Here is a 19796-nt window from a genome sequence, read left to right as displayed (position 1 = left end):
TCATCTCCTAGAATTGTTGCAAAGATTAAATGAGGTAATGAAGTGTTTAGAACAATGTCTGGCACATAGAAAGGACTTAATAAATGTTAGCTTTCTAAGTGATCAGTTTCTGGCTAGCAAAATTGGAAGAATAATGATGATTCCATTAATTTCTTAGAATTGTGATGAGGAATACAGTATTATAGGAAAATCCTTGTGAACTTAAAAGGCTGCCATCATTAACATAAAAAATGCTAGAGAGATATTGAAAATCATCAAATCTGAGGGTAGAACTACCAGAAATGAAAATATGGAATACTGGAAAAGAAAAAAACTGGAGCTATGTCTCATTTAAGCAAACTGCTCATTTTACATTACTTTCAGTTGCTGTGAAAAGAAGAGGTTTAAGTTAGAATCAGAATCCAAATGGTCAAAGCCATGATCTGTACTTTAATGAACCTTGGGTCAAAAAATGGGTAGATGATTGGAAAAGAGGAAGCTTTGCAGAGATGAAGGTCAGAGGAGTAGTAGCACAGACTATTATTGAAGCTAATGACATACTATTAGAATTAGCTTCAGGAAATAGAAAATATGAATCAATGATATTTTGGGGAAAAGAAGAAACAGGGTGTTTTATTGGTAAATGGTTGATTTAAATCTCAACCTTTTGGGGAAAGGTTTAGTAAAACAGAAAATGCAACAGTTCTCATTTCTGAATAAGACATTTAAAAAGGAAAACATTTTAAAATCTTATTACTTATATTCTATTTTTAAATATCCTGATCAAATATTTATAAATATTAACATATACTATTTTCTTAGCTATATTACTTATCTACAATAAAAATTTTATTTTAATTCAATTGAGAAACATCCATTGGGTAACTTCCACTACATTTCAAGGTACTACGCAAGAGACAGTGACAAATATAATCTGAAGGAAAATTAAAATATACTTAAAATAAAATTAGAAGAAATCATTGTAGATACAGAGAGTAAAGAGAGTGAAAAGGGTGACTAAGATTTTATTTTTTTTAATAAAAGGTTTATATTTAAATCACGAAAAAAAGTATCTAATCATTTAAGTAATTTAAATTTGCAATTCAGAAAAGCTTTTGTGAATCTGAAATAATCTGGACTGCTAAATAATTCCACATGTAAAATAATACTGCTAACACAGAATAGTTATATCAAATCTTAAGAATATTTGACCTACCGTGCAGGACCAGAAGGCTCATCTCTTGCTGAGCTTAATACAGTTTTGATTATAAGTTCCTAAAATAAGGGGGAAATAGTTAGTAGCAATGACTAAGATTTCATTCATTGATTGAATAAATATTTAATAAATGGATACTATGGGCCTAGGCACTATGCCAGGTATTAGGGATACAACAGTGAAATAAAACAGTCTTTGTTCTCACATCCATACTTTCAATAGAGTATTATTCATAAAATTAACTAAATAAATGAAACAATGGTATGGTTTGAGTATCTGTTCCCCCCAAATTCGTATGTTGAAATCCTAACCCTGAGATGATGGTATTAGGTGATGAGGTCATGAGGGTGGAACCTTTATCAATGGGATTAATGATCATACATACAAAAGTGACCCCACAGAGCTCTCTTTGTGAGGCCACAGAGAGAAGGTATAGGCTAAGAACCAGGAAGAGGACCCCCACCAGAATGCGACTATGGTGGAGCCTTGATCTTGGACTTTTGAGTCTTCAGAACCATGAGAAATAAGCTTCTGTCATTTATAAGCTACCCAGTCTATGGTATTTTGTTATAGAAGCCCAAACAGACAAGGACAATTTCTAAAATTTATAACCAAATGCATGTTCAAAAAAATACATTTTTTCCAGATTAGAAGAATAATAAAAAGCTCACTATAAGATACTTAAAGTAGATTTAATAGCTGAAAGATATTAATATCTTTTTAAAACTTTGAGAAATATTGTAATATTTGAAAGAAAGCCTACTCTTCTTCAATAATTTGTAAAGCATGATAATGTGTGAGTTTTGGGATAAGAGCTAGATAATAGTTAAAATAATGTAAATGAATAAAATATTCTAGAGGAGAGTAAAGAGAATTTATCCAGAGAAGATCATGCAGTGATTTTATGTTTAGCAAGCAGACAAAGAAAACTAGTGTAGTAAGGAGTCATAGATAGATGTTGACTTATGTGCAACGTAAGTCCAAGTTGAAGAGATTTAGGGAGAACAGACATCAACAGGGTCAAACACTATAGTGGCTAAGGAGAGAACAAGAATGCCACTAGGTTTGAAGACTCTATCTGTTCTTTTTAAAAACTTCATTCATTCATTCATCCATCCATCCATCCATCCATCCATCCATCCATCCATCCATCCATCCATCCATCCATTCATTCAAACTTATCAGCGCGATAGGTTATAACCTCCTTAAAAGGAATAACCTTATCTTTGTAAACTTAGCTAGCCCAATGGCTGGAAATTAATAGGTACTTGAAAGATATCTATTGTATAAATTCAAGAGCTTTCTATGTAATAGGCTCTGTCTTAGGTGCTGGGAATAAATAGAGTAGATTAAGACATAGCATTTAAGTTTACAATCCATGGAGGGACGCAGATTTGTAAATAATTAAAACACAAGATGATGTGTACAAGGTTCTATGTGAACAAATAGCTAAACTTGGATAAGTCATAGAAGACTTCACAAAGGAGTCTTAGGTAAACCAGATTTGGACAAGCGCTCAAGTTCAAGGACTATGAGTATGTGTGTTTGGGGTGATTAAGAGAGGCCAGAAGAGAACAGATCTATGTAATGATGCTTCAGGTACAAGGAAATGGATTTTAAAAGCATAGAACCGAAAAACAACATGGTAGGCAGGTTCCATGTGGCTATGTGGCCACAATTTAGAGTACATGGGAAGCTGTTTTCAGCAAAAATTTGAAAATTAAATATGACTACTATGGCATATAACTTTGCCCTTAAATATTCATTTTTCTAAGAATAATCTTCACTTTATTAGGTTTTTTGCTTTCTTTGTCATTATTAGAATTAGGTCTCATTTTGGAGATATCTTCCCCCCCTACACACACACACACACAAAGTGCATTTTGTTTTTTTTAATTATTCCAGCCATTACTGCCTGTACAATGGCCAATAGAGAACAAGGCCATTGTGAAATGCAGATCGTATGAACTAGGCTAGGCTAACCCCCAACAAACTCAAAATTGCCTAAGCAAATTAAAACTATTACCTATCCTTAACCGTCAGGGTATTCTGAAAAATGAAAAAAACCAAAGCTATTATATCCCTAAAGACCAAAGGTCAATTTGCAGAGTTTTTATTAAGTGTCATTGTAAATTTACATTGACCCATAAAATTTTATGTATAAGTGAAGTTCACCTGTTTAACAAATGTTTTCTGAGTATATACCACACGCCAAGGAGCATGTTAAGCTTTGAGTAAATGACAGTAAATAAAACCTTGTGGAGTTTGTCTGAAGTATATATAAGATACTGAACAAGTAATTCCAAGGGTGATAAACGTTGCAAAGAGAAATAGGGTAGTATGAAAAGTATTCCTGATGAAAACTGAATTAAAAAAACCTTCTTTCAGAGAAAGTAAAACTTAAAAAAAAAAATCCTCAGCATGACTTCTGAGGAGCTACAATGCCTCTCTCTCCTCCCCTCTAATTCTGGGGACCAATTCAGATCGAACACAGAGACCATTTGGCAATTACTGTAACAAGCACAACTTGGTACTGTTAAACCCCTGGGAATTTAAGAATACATGGGTATTCAGTTAGAGACAGGACCTGAGTTAGTGATGGAATTATTCACTACCAGGCACACTGTCGGGTCCAGGACACTAAGTGCCTTTATCCTAACTAGGAGACCCAATAACACTACTTTCCTCCACTTTGGTCTAAGAACTACTGAGTCCAGAGGACTAAGGCTGCTGATCATGTCACACCTTCCCCTTCAAACAGAGGCTGACCTCTACAGAGGCACAAAACGACTTTTCATTTGAAATGTTTTAAGAAGGCTTATAAACTATTAGGAGCTTATCTACTCCCTATCAGACACTATTCTCTCTCTCTCTCTCTCTCTCTCTCTCTCTCTCTCTCTCTCTCTCTCTCTCTCTCTTTTCGTATCAGTCAAGTTCCATCAGAAATTATATAGTCACTGTTTAATTGCACCATCTCCTGAAATTCAAGGAGATGTTAATGCTTGTTACATGGGATCCCAACCCCAATTCCATAGTTTCCTGTAGCAGAACAGAATATTCCATTACATTTGTTTGAATCATCACATTGGGAAATTGGGAGAGGGAGAGTCAAATACGTAGGGTTAGTGCCATCTCAGTCTTAGATGCCTTACATTAGTAGCACAGTATCGGGCACATAGAATGTTTCAATAAATATTCAGTGAGTGAATGAATGAATCCTAAGAGATTGACATGTGAGGGGAATGATAAGAAAATGTTTCCAAAGAAGTTATAGACACAAAAAAGGCTATGTGCCTAACGGACATTCCGGCCTCTGTGTCTGGGGGGTATGGCTGGTTAATGTTCTTTAATAATTATGTAGATTTCTAAGAAAAGAAAGAATACACATTTTCTTGAATATACATTACGATTATACAATCATTTAAATGCTTAAAATTAGCGTCTGAATTCTTACCTTAACATCTGTAAACTGAGACACAGCAATGTCCGGAATGTTGGGATGCAGAGCAGGCAGTTCACAGTATAAGTTGGGAAAGCAAACCAAAGACCCCAGAAGAACTTGGGCTTCCACTCGTGGTGCCTATGTATCCAGATTTTAAAAATCTTTAAAAGGTATTTATGTCATTAAATTATCAGAAATTTTACTTTACCACCTAACCATATTATACAGGGAAGTGAGCAAATAAGACAAAATTCAAAAAGAAAAGGGGAAACACAAAAGGATTCAGGTTTTCATCTACATTTTACATGTAAACTACTGTTAGTCTCAATAAATGCAACAAAGAGCAGAGCTTTCCCTTACAAGCTGCCACTAAGCAGAAACCAGCCACAGTTTAATAAGACTATAAATAGGAATATAGCTTAACTAACAACATAAAATTACCTTAATTTTGAGGGAAAATATAAATACATTCATTTTAAAGAGAACTCACACATCATAACATCATTCTAATGAGCAGATGGCTCAATGTCACTAGATTATATTTGTTACTATCTATGAATGAATGAATGAATAAAATAACTAAGGATGAAATGTTAACTGTATCTTCAAGAAACAGGCACTAGTCTAGGTGGTTTTTATGATACTATGCATATGAGAAAAGCATTCCCTATACTCCTTCCTAAAAGCCAAATTATAATTTATGCGTGGACTGCAGATGAAGGTAACTTTCCATCTTTCCTCCTTAGATGTATTAAGCCATTTCTAAAGTATCAGCACTGAACATTTCTTTTTCTGCTGAGTTCTTACTTGTCTACTAAACACCGATATCACCTAACATATTGGTATATTTACTAAGATACCTACAAATTGATTTATATGTTTAATAATGCCTAACAAAAATACTAAAACGATCTATTAGAAATATAATACTTCTATTCACATAAATCAAGCACCTATCTTCCAAAGAATTTCCATATATTAATAGAGGCAATGGAGTAGTACTTTATTATTATGTTCAACAAAACAACTTGTTTCTGGATTTAAAACATAATCTAGATTTACAGATACAAGGCAGCAGCATAAAGGGGCAGGGTAAGCTCGTAGCCACCATCCCAATTTAAAGTAAGTTATCCTATACAAATGAAATTGATAAAAAAACAATACTTAATGAAAGAGATTACCTAAGGGTTTTTCTTTAAAGGTGGATAATAAGGTAACTGGAAATGTTCAGGTATATGGATATAATGGGGGCAGACCTGGAATGTTATTGTAATTAAGCAAAGCAAAAACTAATCAATTATTTTGTAATCTACCTGGCAGGGGGTGGGGTGGGGGTGATTAACCGAGAGAAGATGGTATGTGTGGGATCTAAAATGGAAATCTAAAAGCAAGACTGAGACTGTGTATCGCCAACATCATCCACAGGAAAAGACTATCCTTGTAATGCAGATGTGGGTATCAGGTTTGATTTCTGCAGTTATTTGACTTCCTAAGCAGCCTTTCTCAACAGGTGTTCCTCATATGAACCACATAAAACAGAAAATGACAATTTTCTAAATTTTCCAACGATGTTATGTAACTAATTTCCTGTTTCCCTGAAAATAAGACCCAGCCGGACAATCAGCTGTATTGCATCTTTTGAAGCAAAAGTTAATATAAGACCTGGTATTATATTATATCATATATCATATCATATCATACATATTTTATAAGACCGGATCTTATATAACAGTAAAATAAGACTGGATCTTATATTAATTTTTGCTCCAAAAGATTAGAGCTAATTGTCTGGCTAGGTCTTATTTTCAGGGAAACACGGTAAATGCGCAGGAGGGAAGTGCAGCTACATAAAATGGATGTCTAAGAAACTTAGGGCTTAATTTTCTTGCACAACCTTGAAAAAAGGCTGCAGGAAATACACTGACTGGTCATCTGGAATAATTGGCCCACTGAACCGTAACAGTTTTCATAGTGGATAAAAAATGACATCAGTTCATGTATCAGTACCTTCTGAGTTCTCTAAATCTTTTCCAGTATTCAAAAGATTGATAATCTGTGTATACTGATAATACGATAATAGCCTTGTAAATTGTTTACCATCTTTAGTTTGTCTTCCATTTAATCTACTCTTTGAGTAATATTTATTTAATACTCCCAAAGCACATATTCAATCATCTCTCCTACTACTTTAAAAAATTTAACTGTTTAATACAGCATTATAATCCTGGCATTCAAGACCTTCCAAGATGTAGTCTAAAGCAGTGCTTCCTAATCTTTAATGTCTGTATCAATCACTTATGATGTAGTAGTTAAAATGTACATTCTGTTTCAGTAGGTCTGGGATGGGGTCTGAAATTCTGCATTTCTAACAAGCACCCAGAACATGCCAAATGTTTCTGGTGTGCAGACCACATTTTGGGTAGCTGGATCTAAAATACGGTTCTGTTCTTTCTACTACTCTTTAGTCAGATTAACTAGCTTTTCAACAAAATGGATTGTCATTCCTTGAACACAGCTTACTTATGTCTGTTTTCTTCTGCCTGGAATACCATCCCTCATCTCCATTATAAAAATACTACTAATCTTTCAAGGACGTATTCAAGTATCTTTTCCATGAAACATCCTTAATGTCTATAATATCCCTAATCAAGTAAGATCTCTTCTTTGTCTGAATTGCCAAATTATTTTATTTTATTTAACAAACTCTCATATTGCACATACGTGTCATATCATGTTCCAACCACATTACAAACATTAATCATTAAATATTAATTTAATCCTTATAAAATAACTCTATTAGGAAGGTTATCTTCTAGAAGAAACTGAGAAAGAGAAATTAAAGGAGTAAGTTGCACAACGTCTCACAGCTAGTAAGTCGCAGAGCTGGGATTTGAACCCAGGCAGACTAACTCTAGACTCCATGCTTTTAACTACTATGCTAAGCTCTTCTTATTGCTATCTATTTGTTGTCCTATATTCTATAGTTGTTGATATACTTCCATATTGTACGAGCAGAAGACTGTATGTTGCTTGATCGCATTTATTCTATATGCTTCTGTATTCCACTCAAAGGAACACTTTGTGTACAAGGGGAAAGAAAAGTTTAATAACCATAAAAGGGCTTAGCACCATGTTTAACACATACTAGGTGCTGAATAAAAACATTCGATTAATAAACACCTGTAAGTCTGATGCTGGGCTAGGTCCTGGAGATACGAGATGAGTAAGACATGATCATTTTCTCAGGGAACTGGAGAAATGGGATTAGTAACGAATTATTCTTCTCTTATTTGCACATTTCCTCTACGTGATTGCATCCAGTTTCATATCTTTCAATACATCTATAAACCAACGTCTCCCAGCTTTTCATTTTCAGTCCTGACATCTCCTTTGAGCTCCTGACTTACACATGCAGTGGCCCTCCTGACACCTCCTCATGGATGTCTGTTTAACAGGCAGCTTACTATGCCCCAAATAGAACTCCTCCTCATTCACTGTTGGTCTTTTGCAGCTTATAAATGAAAATATGTATATTAAACTGTTTTGCAAGTTATAAAGTGCTAGTCAAGTATTACTGGTTTTTCTCTCCCAAAGCTTTTTCTAGTAGGCTTTCAGTTAATTGTTATTTCTCATTTATACTTTGCTCATGAGTGATCTTTCTAAACTATACATTTGATCATGTCACCCCTTGCCTAAAATCCTTCAACGGTTATTCATTCTTTCCTTAGGATGAAATCTAATCTCTTCAGCACTATAAACACAGTTACTGCCTTTCTCTTTAGTTCATCACTACCATTTACATATGAACATGTTTCAATTGTACTGAGTTACTTGGCACTGTCTCACAGCTCCATAGCTGTACGAAAAATTCTCACATGCTGTTTTAGAATTTAGAGTATACTCCTAGAGCATATTTCTGAGTTATCCTTCTCTGTTTCTTTTCTTTTGCTATAGCCCATTGCTCTTCTTTTACTTTCTTCCCTTCATTTCCTTAGATTTCCTCAACTTAAAATTTTATTTTGCTTATCAAACTTAGTCCATTTCTATAGTTCCTGGGGTCAATTCATCAACTAATTTTAGTACTTTCTTACACTTCAGAATTTCTCGTTCACTTTTTTTTTAATGAGAGAAGCAATCAATTCCAATTAAACTATAAATTTTCCTGAAGATCAGATTGTCATATAATATTTTTATCCTTTGTTGCTTTGTTAGTTGAGTTCTGGCTAACTACAGTTTGTTATATTATGAAGAACAGGAAATGAAAACTTACATTGAGAAAAGCTGAAGAAGCCACTCTGCCAGCTGCTACAATAAAATCCATAATAAGCATTGTGGCACCAGGCAAACCAAGTGAAAAAAACTGAGGTGAGCAGTGTTTGATGATTGTATTGACAATATCCTTAGGAATAAGGAAAGAAGGGGGAAAGAATATCACAAATGTAATCTTGGGTATCAGCTAATCAATATCCTTAAAAACAGTTATCACATGAAATAATGAAACAAGTAATTACTATATGCTGGCTGATCTTCCAAATAATCCATGCTTAGTATTATGTTCTGTCAAAGTTAAAACATTTGTTTAACTGACACCAATATAGCATTTTTTTCACACTAGAGAATAAGTTATAAGGCTCTTTGCTTCAGAGGGTTAAAAATACAAGGCCCACGTGTTGTAAAACTGACCTTCAGAGTAGTTTTTCCTGCTACCTGTTTGCTTCCATGTGTTAACTCTGATCTCTGAAGTTGGATGACCTGTTACGTGGTAACTGGAGAGATTCTCTTTTTTTTAGATAAATTGAAATCCTTTGATGATAGATATCTAGCCTCAGAAATCTAGACATAGACATTTTTGAGGGAATATTCTTAATCTGGTTATTCACTCACTTTGCCTTTGGGATTTACCATGAGAATGCAGTATATTAGGTTGTATTACTCAACCTGTTTTATCTTAAATGAAAGCTGTGTGTCTTTTTCCAATAATTAAGAGTGTCATTTTATCTGAGACATGTTTATATGGTAGAACATTGTAATTATTTCTAAATAACGTAAGAAGTTTTTTCATTTTTCAGAAAAAGATAATTATCATCTTATTAATTTATATTTTATATATTAATTTACATATAATTTAATATTAATTTAATGTTTTCTAAATGAACTAAAAATGAAATTTAACCAATAAAAATGTTTACATTACTTTGATTTGCAATCTCCCACACTTTTCAGTTTTACGGCCAGGATCAAGACCCCTGAAGTAATATTCTAGAGTCATAATTATGACTATATAATGCAATGATAGTGCCTGATAAAAACACCAAGTTAATATACTCATCACTGTCATCATACAATCTATCGTAATAAGAAAATGTGATGTGCTAACTCTTTGAGTGGGAAAAAACCTCTGACTGATGCATGAGATGAGTGAATCTATGTGTCTCAAGGGCCAGTTATCAAGTAACAATTACGAAACATCTAATAAGTACATTAGGACATTAAAAGAAGATGCTGTCAACCTAAGCAAAGGATAGTTTGATCTCTTCAAAAAGTGAACTAGTTGGTATAACATTACAGGAACAATGTATTTAATAACCAAGTCAATCCCCTAAAAACAATAGCTTGTTTGTCACCCACGTTTCAAAAACAAATGACATCATAAAATGGAAAAAAATCTGTAAATAAACCACTACAAAAGGGAACATTTTTAATTCTAGACCTTAAATGTCACGAGTTAAACAGAATCAAGAATTAAACTTATAAAACAACTTGTATATATTTACCTGATCGATATGAAAGTGTATATATTTACCTGATCGATATGAAGTAATCCACAATGCATTATATTGTAGAAATGTGTTAGAAAATCTCTATTTGGAGAAACATCTTGTCTTCTTTTCATTGTATTACAAATAAGTTTATAAGCATGTAATTTACCTTGTTTATATTTATCAGTCAACATGGTTGCCTACAATTAAAAGGTGTTGGTTTTAATGCTCAAAACAAATACTATTTATTAAATACTTAACCATTTGAATATAGCAAGCAATATATTTGTTTTAATGTATTTCTACGTTCGCCCAGTTTCTTTACTGAACTAAATATCAGGATCACTGAAACTATTATCTTTAAAATGACATGATCAGCTCTAATGCATCTTTTGGAGCAAAAATTAATATAAGACTCGGTCTTATTTTATTATAAGGTCTTATATTTATTATAATATATATCTTATTAGTAAAATATTATAGTAAAATAAGACTGGATCTTATATTAATTTTTTTTTTTTTTTAAACTTTTTGATTTTTTTTTTTTTTTTTTTTTTTAAGAAACTATTGGCTTTTTTATTTTTTATTTATTTTTTTGTTGAGAGCCCACTGGCCCATGTGGGAATCGAACCCGCAGCCTTCGGAGTTAGGAGCACGGAGCTCTAACCGCCTGCGCCACCGGGCCGGCCCCCAATCTTATATTAATTTTTGCTCCAAAAGACGCATTAGAGCTGATGGTCTGGCTAGGTCTTATTTTCGGGAAAACACGGTAGGTATGAATAAACATACACTGTTTCACTTAGGAAAATGTACCAAACTTATCAAATGATTCTTAAAAGAAGTACATATTTAAAGTACATACATATTGTGACACAAATTCAGGCTTCTATTTCACCTAACAACAATAAAAAATAATTTTTTATAAAAACAAAAACGATACATCCTGTATAATAATTTTGCTATGCCCACTCTCCTCTTTATATAACTCCTAATGACTAAAAATTAAGTGCTCTAGAAGACTATACAACAGCTCAAGTATCTACCAAATGTTTAAGACTGACCACATACTTGTTTTCTATGAGAAACTTTTAAATTAATAATTTATATATTAAGCTTACCTTGAAAAGCCAAGGTGTAAGAATTCTCAGTGGAGGAATCAAAACTGGTGGAGAAGGGGAGGTCAGGTTATCAGTTGAAATGCCGAGGTTATCTCTAATCTGTAATTTTCAAATAAAACACAACAAACCTATGAAAAGTGTTCTCTCCCAATTTGTTTTACCTTATGCTTGAGATCAAATCCAGTATCTACCACTAACTACATACTTAATCATGGTTAAGTGACTTCACCACGGTAGGCACCAGTTTATAAGAGGGTGGGGAGGTGACAAGTTATTTAGGGCTTCTACTTCTTAATACTCCATTTTACTCTCCTTCTTCCCTTGTATCTTCTCTTTTTTACCTTAGCTAAATTCTGCCAAAGTTCACAGAGGTAATCAAACACTTGAGCATGTATTTCGGGATCCATAATAGTGTTGACATCTCCCAAAATGCCTAGCATTCTTCGCCACATTACAGTAGCAACATCAGCATGCCATCCTGTGAGAGTACCCCCTGCCATCACACTACAGCATTCAGATGGAAATTCACTGATTTCTATGGAAAACAATACAAAAATGTCAGTAATTTTTTTCTGGAGAATTGATAAAAAAATACAAGAGTTGAATTAACAATCTTAAATGTCTATAAAAGTGAATAAAAGAAATGTCCATATGCAACAGCTTCTTTTTCTTTTTTTTGATAAGGTCAAAACATCATCACCAGTTTATAATTCCTCATTTTGGCAATAATTACTTATTCAATAATGCTTCTGTCTAGATTTACCTAAGGAGGAAATGATGTAGATGCAGAAATGTAATTTTTATATAAAGATTATATTTATAACTACATACTCTGTCTAATAACCACTTCAGTTTCTATCATGTAAATCTCAGGCTGAAGGCAGATCCTGTAGGAAGTTTTCATAAGCCTGTTTCTTTGTAGTTAAAACTTCCAAAGAAATATATTCCACAGTTATGTCAGACCTAGCATTAAAAGGGACATCACAATGACATAGAAAAATATACATTTTTACTAAAATTTAAACAATATGTAATTTCCATAATTATATTTTTATTAATATTGGCAAGATTATATGTAAGACATATAGGTAACCTTGGGTGCTAGTGTCATTTCTGTCACTAATTATGTGATGTACAAGTTATTTGATAACCTCATTAAGGCTATATTTCTTTATCTGTAAAACAGATAATTTAGCTGGATATCATTATAGCTTAAGAAGAAAAACAAAATGTCCATTACTTTATTCAATGTACATAGTGGAAAAGGCAAAATTGTTAGAAAATCAGTAGATTTTTCCTGCTTGATAAAATCTCAATGTACTGATAATTTACAAGTTTGTTCTTAGTATACGTATATCCTTTACTCTTAATGTTTACCTCATTTCTCTTTCCATGTGAAGTATTCAACAACTGATTATATTACTAAAAACTTTCTAGTCTTTGACAACAATAAAAAATAGACTTCTGGTATAAGCCCACTAAAAAAAAACAAAAAGAAACCTGACGTTTTAGCCATTACTGTTAACATCTCGCTTCTCTACATACCCTTCATTATATAGCGATAAATTAACTACTTCGTCTAACTTATCCTTCTCAAAGTAAAGCTAACACAATTTAAATGATTTCAAAGCAAGTAAGTAACAACGTGTGATTTTTTTGTTAAATCTTGGACTGGGCTGGTGTGAGACAGCCAGAAAGGATATTATTTGAACAACTGAGGAAATTTATGGACTTAAATTGCAGTGATGTATCAATGTTAAATATCCTGAATGTGGCCATTATATTGTGGTCATGCAGGAAATGTACTTATTCTTAGAACATTCTTGCTGAAGTGTTTAGGTGTGGAGGGTCTGATATTTGCAATTCACTCTTAAATGGCTCTGCAAAAAAATACCAAAAAAAAAAAAAAAGGACGGTGAGTTATTTTTTGCACGTGTATATGTAGATATAAAGAGATTAAGTGGCAAAATACTAACAACTTGTGAATTTATCTGAAAGATCTATGAGTATTCATTTTACTAGTCTTGCTACTAGTCTTGCAACTTTTCTAAAAGTTTAAAAATTTTCCCAAATGTCATGAAGAAAACTGAAAACAAACAAAAAATTGCAGACCAAAGGAGGAAAGAAAAGGTTAGAAACAACCCATAAACCAAAAAATTAGGGCTATGTAATTGCAAAATAATTGCATATTAAGAGAACGAGTACCTTAAAAAAGAAAAGGCCAGAAATTATATGGCTTTAAATTTCTTCCTTTGGTCAGAGTAAATGTGCTGCATTACCATGAAAACTGGCATTTCATATTATTCATTGTAAATGTCTCATCAACTATGTCCTTGACCAAAGTTTTTGGCATATTTACAAAATGACTTTTTATCCTGATGCTTACTACATCATGTAGGACTTAGCAAAAATAACTTTTTAAAAATTTGTAGTTTCTAAGGTTTCCTAGTCACTTTTTAACATTTACTTAAAAATAAAAATGCTTAATTTAGACAGCCCACTTTTTAATTAAATTTAGTTGATATACTTGCAGAATCAAAATCAATAAAAAATTGATTTAATCAATTATTTCATTGAAAGCTTGGTTAGCAAATGATAATGCTACCACTTTCTCCTGTGAGTCAGCAGGTTCTTTAGATGCAACATCAAGAATAATAATACCAAATTATGTATTTCCTCCTCTAGGAAATGAATGGTACTGTATCAATGAAAATACAACACACAAAATTAATGCAATCACTAACGCTAGGACTGTAATCAATTATAATAAAACTATATGGCTTTAAATTTCTTCCTTTGATCAGAGTAAATGTGCTGCAAATCAGAGTATAAATATCTTAAGAGCAAGGAAAAATGTTATAATAACAAATTTCCAAAAGATTTAGAAAAGTCCAACAATGACTTTTAATACATAATCTCCCAGAAGTGTAAGATACTTTGTTTTAAGATCTGACATTTATGCTCTGAAAGGAGAAATGGCAAATATCTAATTTCCAAATATCGCCTTGGTCATCGGGCGTCTTAAAATAATACATAATAAATATGTATATAATACAGAATCTCCCAGAAATGTAAGATGCTTTATTTTAAGATCTGACACTTATGCTCTGAAAGGAGAAATGGCAAATATCTAATTTCCAAATATTGCCTAGGTCATCGGGCGTCTGAAGAACAGAATGGTGGAGCTTCTCATCGAGCTGTAGATCTTTCTGTTCCATATGATCTATATTCAGTGTGGAAGGAGAGGGTGTTTGTGACCTGGATCCCAGAGCTGAATGAACTGGAGAAGCACTTTCAGACCCTGTAAATATAATTTCATAAAGTTACCACAGAGGTAAGATGTAATGCTTAAAGTCCCAATAAAACAGAAATTAAAAACATCAAAAGATGAAAAAGGTTATAAATTGACCAAAGAGATAAACTCTTAATATTACATGAGACTTTGTATTTTAGGGGTCTCATCTCATGTCTACTGTGGGACTAGTATGGAATCAGAACCGGACACACCAGTTGATAGGAGCCATCAGTGAGAGCAAGAATCTCTATTCCCATTCCTGGTCCAACTATAGAAACTCTGGTACCCACTGCTATTTTGATATTTCATTTTCTTCAAACTTGGGGCAAGTCAAGAGAAGTACTTGCTCATTGCAGCTCTATATGCTATTATCATTGCTAGCCTGAATTACAGTGGTCCATGGTGGTCCTAGCCTTTGGACAACCTCTCCCCATGATTCCTTCCTCCCAAACCATTCTCCATAAGGCAGCAAAAAGATCTAAAAATCTAATCTAATCACATCACTCCCTCATTTAAAATTATGGCTCTTTCGTGGCCTCAGCATAAGCCTAAACTTCTTAGTGTGGTTTCCCAGTCTTTCTGCAACTTTCTTACTGATACACGATCTTTTAAATTCTAGCCATAGAAAGTAAACTACTGATATTTGTCAGAACGTATTATACCTCTGGCCTTTTCCAATGTTTTTCCTTTACGTGGTGTCCTAATCCTCTTCTTTCAGGTCTGGTTAACTTCTATTTATTTTTTAGGTCTCAGCTTAGACACTGCTTCCCAAGAAGCCTAACGCTGACCTGTCCAGCGTGAATAAGGAGTCTCTGCTGTTAAGTCCTCATATTTCCCCATTATACCACCGATCATACTGACTTGAAACTGCCTGTTTTAGTTTTCAGTAGCACATATCCTCTGTAAGAACAGGGCTTGATCTATGTTATATATTCTAGTATTGCCAGTGCCTAGCACTGGTAATTGCTGGTAAATTGCTGGTACGTGGCAGGCATTCTTGTTATTTTAAATTAGGTACAGTATAAATTAATATTGCATTGAACAATTGGTGGTGGTTGTAGTGGAGTGCTGCTAGTACCAAGCAAGCAGTTAAAGTATCAGGTCTTTTCGTTTTATTTTTAAGCTTCTTTCCAGCAGAGAACTATTAATATTCTGGACCCAATGATCATAAAACTCTACCTTTGTTACATCTTTCTATACAGTAAAGCAAAAACCGAGTAAGTTAAATACATTACTTGTATTATTTTAATCCCACAAATGTGTCTTCCCATATTATTTATATAATTTTAAAACATAACACCATAAATGCCTTAAAAAGTACATATAGAGCTATCATACAAATGCCTTACTGAATGATAATTGTATGAGTCCATCTGGGCTCAATTATGCTACATAGTAGGAGGTTAAGTTTCCCATCTTTCATTTGAGAGTTTGTGTAAATTCATATGGCACGAAATCATGGTAAAGGACAGTTACAGAAACTTAAGGATTCTATACCTTAATACATACACAAACTGCTGAGGGCATAATGAAAACAATCTCCTTAATATTTATTAAAAACTTCACGTGACAAAAAAAAATCATCAGTCTTTTAGTCTAATGTTGTGCAATACAAATCTATTCTCTTTTCTCCATGTATTCTCTTCATGCATAAAAATCTGATTCCTTTTTAAGAACTGAGATTAATTTTTTATTAACATTAGCTATTAGAGAATTATTACTGCCTTTAATTTTATTAATAACAATATATAATGGCTGACTTACAGGCATTTTCCTCTTAAAGAATTTTTTTTTAAGTAAAGTATTGCTATAAACATAGTCATGCTTTGAAAACAGGCTATTTAATTTTTGTTCTTATCGCCTGTCTAAGATTTCTTTCATAGTTTTTGAAAAAAACTATAGAAAAATAGAAGATTTCAGGACGATGAAAATCCTTTGATAGTATACCATTATTCTTAAAGTTAATAGAGTGATTAATATATGCAAACTTCACCTTCAGAAAATACTGTATTGAATAACTTGTATATTGAATATAAGGAGTTGTACCCTTTGCTGAATTTTATGTCTTTTAAACAGAAATCAATTGCTTCTTAGACTAACACCCCTTAGACAAACACTATTACTAATAGCACTGATTAAACTTAGAATTCCTAATAAAACTTCCTAGTAAAGTTCTAGAAACAGTCACTATGTATAGTAAATATAGGTTACATAAACATGAAAAACTCTTAGAGGTTGTATTATCCAAAAATCATATTGAAGCAAAAGTCCTAAAACAAGTTCTCTATACACATCAAGTTTTATTTTCAGAACTTTTGTGTGAAACTCTGATGACTAAAGGGAAATAAGGAAGAAAATGTGTGGTCATGCATCTTTACATATTATAATTTTTGAAAAACACAACAGTCTGATTAATAGCTTAAAGAAAACTAGAACATGGCTTATATAGGAAACACCTCTAGTTCACTGAGAGCATAATATTTAGAAACTCTTCCTTCAAAAGAATTGCTGGTCTTCAGATTAACACAGAGACATATATGGTGGAATACTTTTCATTCATGGGCTTGGAAGGGTTATGTTATACAGTGGATCTCTAAACTAGTGGGAAAACTTCTCAGGCATTTTATTATTTCTACTTTGAAATTCCACTCTTTTTAAGGTTCAGAAATCTCTCTGCACTGTCCAAAAATTTAGAATTTTGATAGGATTAAAATTTGTGTCACAACAGAACATAAAACCCTACAGTTTTTAATTCTCTCATTTTAAGTGTATAGTTATATGAATTTGGCAATTGTACATAGTCCTGTAATTAACAACACAATCAAAATATATAATAGTTCATCACCATTAAAAGTTTTCTTATGCACATTTCCATTTGACCCTCTCTTCTGATCCCCAACCCCAAGTAATCACAGATCTAGAATTTCCTATATGGTATGTAGTCTTTGTATTTGACTTCTCTCATTTAGCATGTTTTTGAGAGTCAGCTATGGATTTGCATATATTAACATTTAATTCTTTTTTCACTGAGTACCAATCCAATGAATATTCAACGAATGAATATATCACAATTTGATCATCTGTTCACTGATTGATGGACATTTGAGTTGTTTTCAATTTTTAGCTATTGTGACTAATGCTGCCATGACCTTTTGTGTAAAACTGTCTGAGGTACATATCTAGGAATGGTCGTATAGTAAATGTATGTTGAATTTTAAAAAATACTGCCATATTTTTAGAGTGGTTCTACTATTTTGCATTCCCACTCGTAATGTATGATCAATGCAGTTGTTCCAACTCTCTTCAACACTTGATATTGTCAGTGTTTCTAACATGAGCTGTGTTTATTATGTGTGTAGTGGTGCCTCGTGGTTTTTAATTACATTTCCTAATTACTAGAAATGTTGAGACTCTTTTCATTTACACTTATTTTTAAGGATAACTACAGTAAAAATTATTTATTACAAAACAGGAATTTTCTCAGATATTTTTCTTTGAGTAATTTAAAATCTGTAATAATAGGACTGTCAATCTAACCCACTGACTTCTATCTCACATTCAGCAATCAGGCAGGCTGAAGTTTTTACTTGTCCTGACAGAAAAGATGTGGAAGACATAGTCTGTGAACACAAAGGATGAGTTCCTGCCTATGAGCATTTCACTATGATTTGGCTGAGGAAATTTACCAAATTCAGACATGCAAAAATCCCTGTTCCAGTTGTACAAGTTCCAGCCAACCACAGGACGCAAAAAACACCCTATTGATATTTAAACTGGAAAGGAAAATCACCCACCAAAGGGCATTAAACTGTAGTGGAAACCAGAGTGAATGTGGACCATACAGTGGAACCCCTGAAGTATGGGCCTCTAGTTGTTCGGGCTCCCTGTGGCCACTGCACTGACCATGGAATAATGTGACCCTGCATTTCACGATTATATTTCTTGGACCCCACTTATTATCACTGGGTTTGATCACATGTAAAATATTGTTGAAAAGGATAATTTACTGTATAAACACAGAATATCAGTATATTGAAAAATGGCAGCGTGGCTTTACATTTTCTATAATAAATACTTTGCCAAAGAAATCTATAAATATCCAGGCTGACTCTGAAAGACAATGAAAAAGATACAGTACAGTACTTCTTTACTTTAAATGCATTTAAGGAATACATTCCCAAGGTTCAGGTCAAGATGGTGGGGTAGATAGGTGCTGTGCTTGCCTCCGCCTATGACTACATCAAAAGTACAAGTAAGTCATGGAAAAGTGAACCTGAAGACTAGCTGAAGACTAGTTGAAAGGAAATCCTATAACTAAGGATATAAAGAAGAAGCTACATAGAGAAAGAAACAAAAGAAATACATTCTCTTGAGTAACTTTACCAGTAACCGTTGCAACTTCAGCAGAGAAAGCTTGTTGATTAAGACTGTTTGTCTCAGAATCTACGTGAAGCGTGGTTAGACTATCTACTTCTTGTTCTTCAGCACTCTGATGATGGCCAGAACCTGAATCCACATCAGTAGAGGATACAATCCCAGTATCAGCTCCAAAGCCAAAATCTATAGGAAGAAGAAATGCTAGTATATAAGTCCAAATCAAAAAACAAAAACATTTACAAAAGAGACACAACTACTTCATCAAAATGATTAAACATTAACATTCCCCCTAAATCTATTATATTTACGTACCACTCGGGCAAGAGTAAATAATGTTAATACTTTGAAGTTTATAATTAGAAACAAATTTTTAAAGGTTCTCATACTTTGTTAACAAAAATAATGATAAAAGACAGCCCGACATATATCATCACTATTCTTACCCAAGTTTTCTGATAACCAGCAGTACACTTACTGCTTTTCAAGTATTTTATAATTTCTAGTACAGTTAAAAATAACAAAAATGGCACATATATGGATGGTAAAAATCATTTTTCTTTTAAATAGGATTCCTAGTCTGAGATCATAGTATATAATCCAAAAGGGTAAT

The 19796-nt window shown here is 33.1% G+C and overlaps 1 protein-coding gene across 14 annotated transcripts in view; it reads right to left on the bottom strand.

The window, feature by feature from the left end:
• RALGAPA1 (Ral GTPase activating protein catalytic subunit alpha 1) overlaps nucleotides 1-19796 on the bottom strand; it is a 214538-nt gene that overhangs the window by 99463 nt on the left and 95279 nt on the right. For all 14 annotated transcript variants that reach the window (XR_013993430.1, XR_013993431.1, XR_013993432.1 and 11 more), the window contains 8 exons: nucleotides 19193-19369; nucleotides 14663-14815; nucleotides 11856-12049; nucleotides 11515-11613; nucleotides 10441-10596; nucleotides 8908-9036; nucleotides 4650-4775; nucleotides 1196-1254 (listed from right to left, as the gene is read on the bottom strand). Coding sequence is in view for 8 of the 14 variants with exons in the window: in XM_081049576.1 (XP_080905702.1) it covers nucleotides 1196-1254; nucleotides 4650-4775; nucleotides 8908-9036; nucleotides 10441-10596; nucleotides 11515-11613; nucleotides 11856-12049; nucleotides 14663-14815; nucleotides 19193-19369 (1093 nt within the window). In the remaining 6 variants the exon portion in view is untranslated. The remainder of the gene's footprint in view (nucleotides 1-1195; nucleotides 1255-4649; nucleotides 4776-8907; nucleotides 9037-10440; nucleotides 10597-11514; nucleotides 11614-11855; nucleotides 12050-14662; nucleotides 14816-19192; nucleotides 19370-19796) is intronic.

This window comes from Rhinolophus hipposideros (genome assembly GCF_964194185.1).
Source record: "Rhinolophus hipposideros genome assembly, chromosome: 5".
NCBI classification, from domain to species: Eukaryota; Metazoa; Chordata; class Mammalia; order Chiroptera; family Rhinolophidae; genus Rhinolophus; species Rhinolophus hipposideros.
This window is presented reverse-complemented; position numbering and strand designations above follow the sequence as displayed.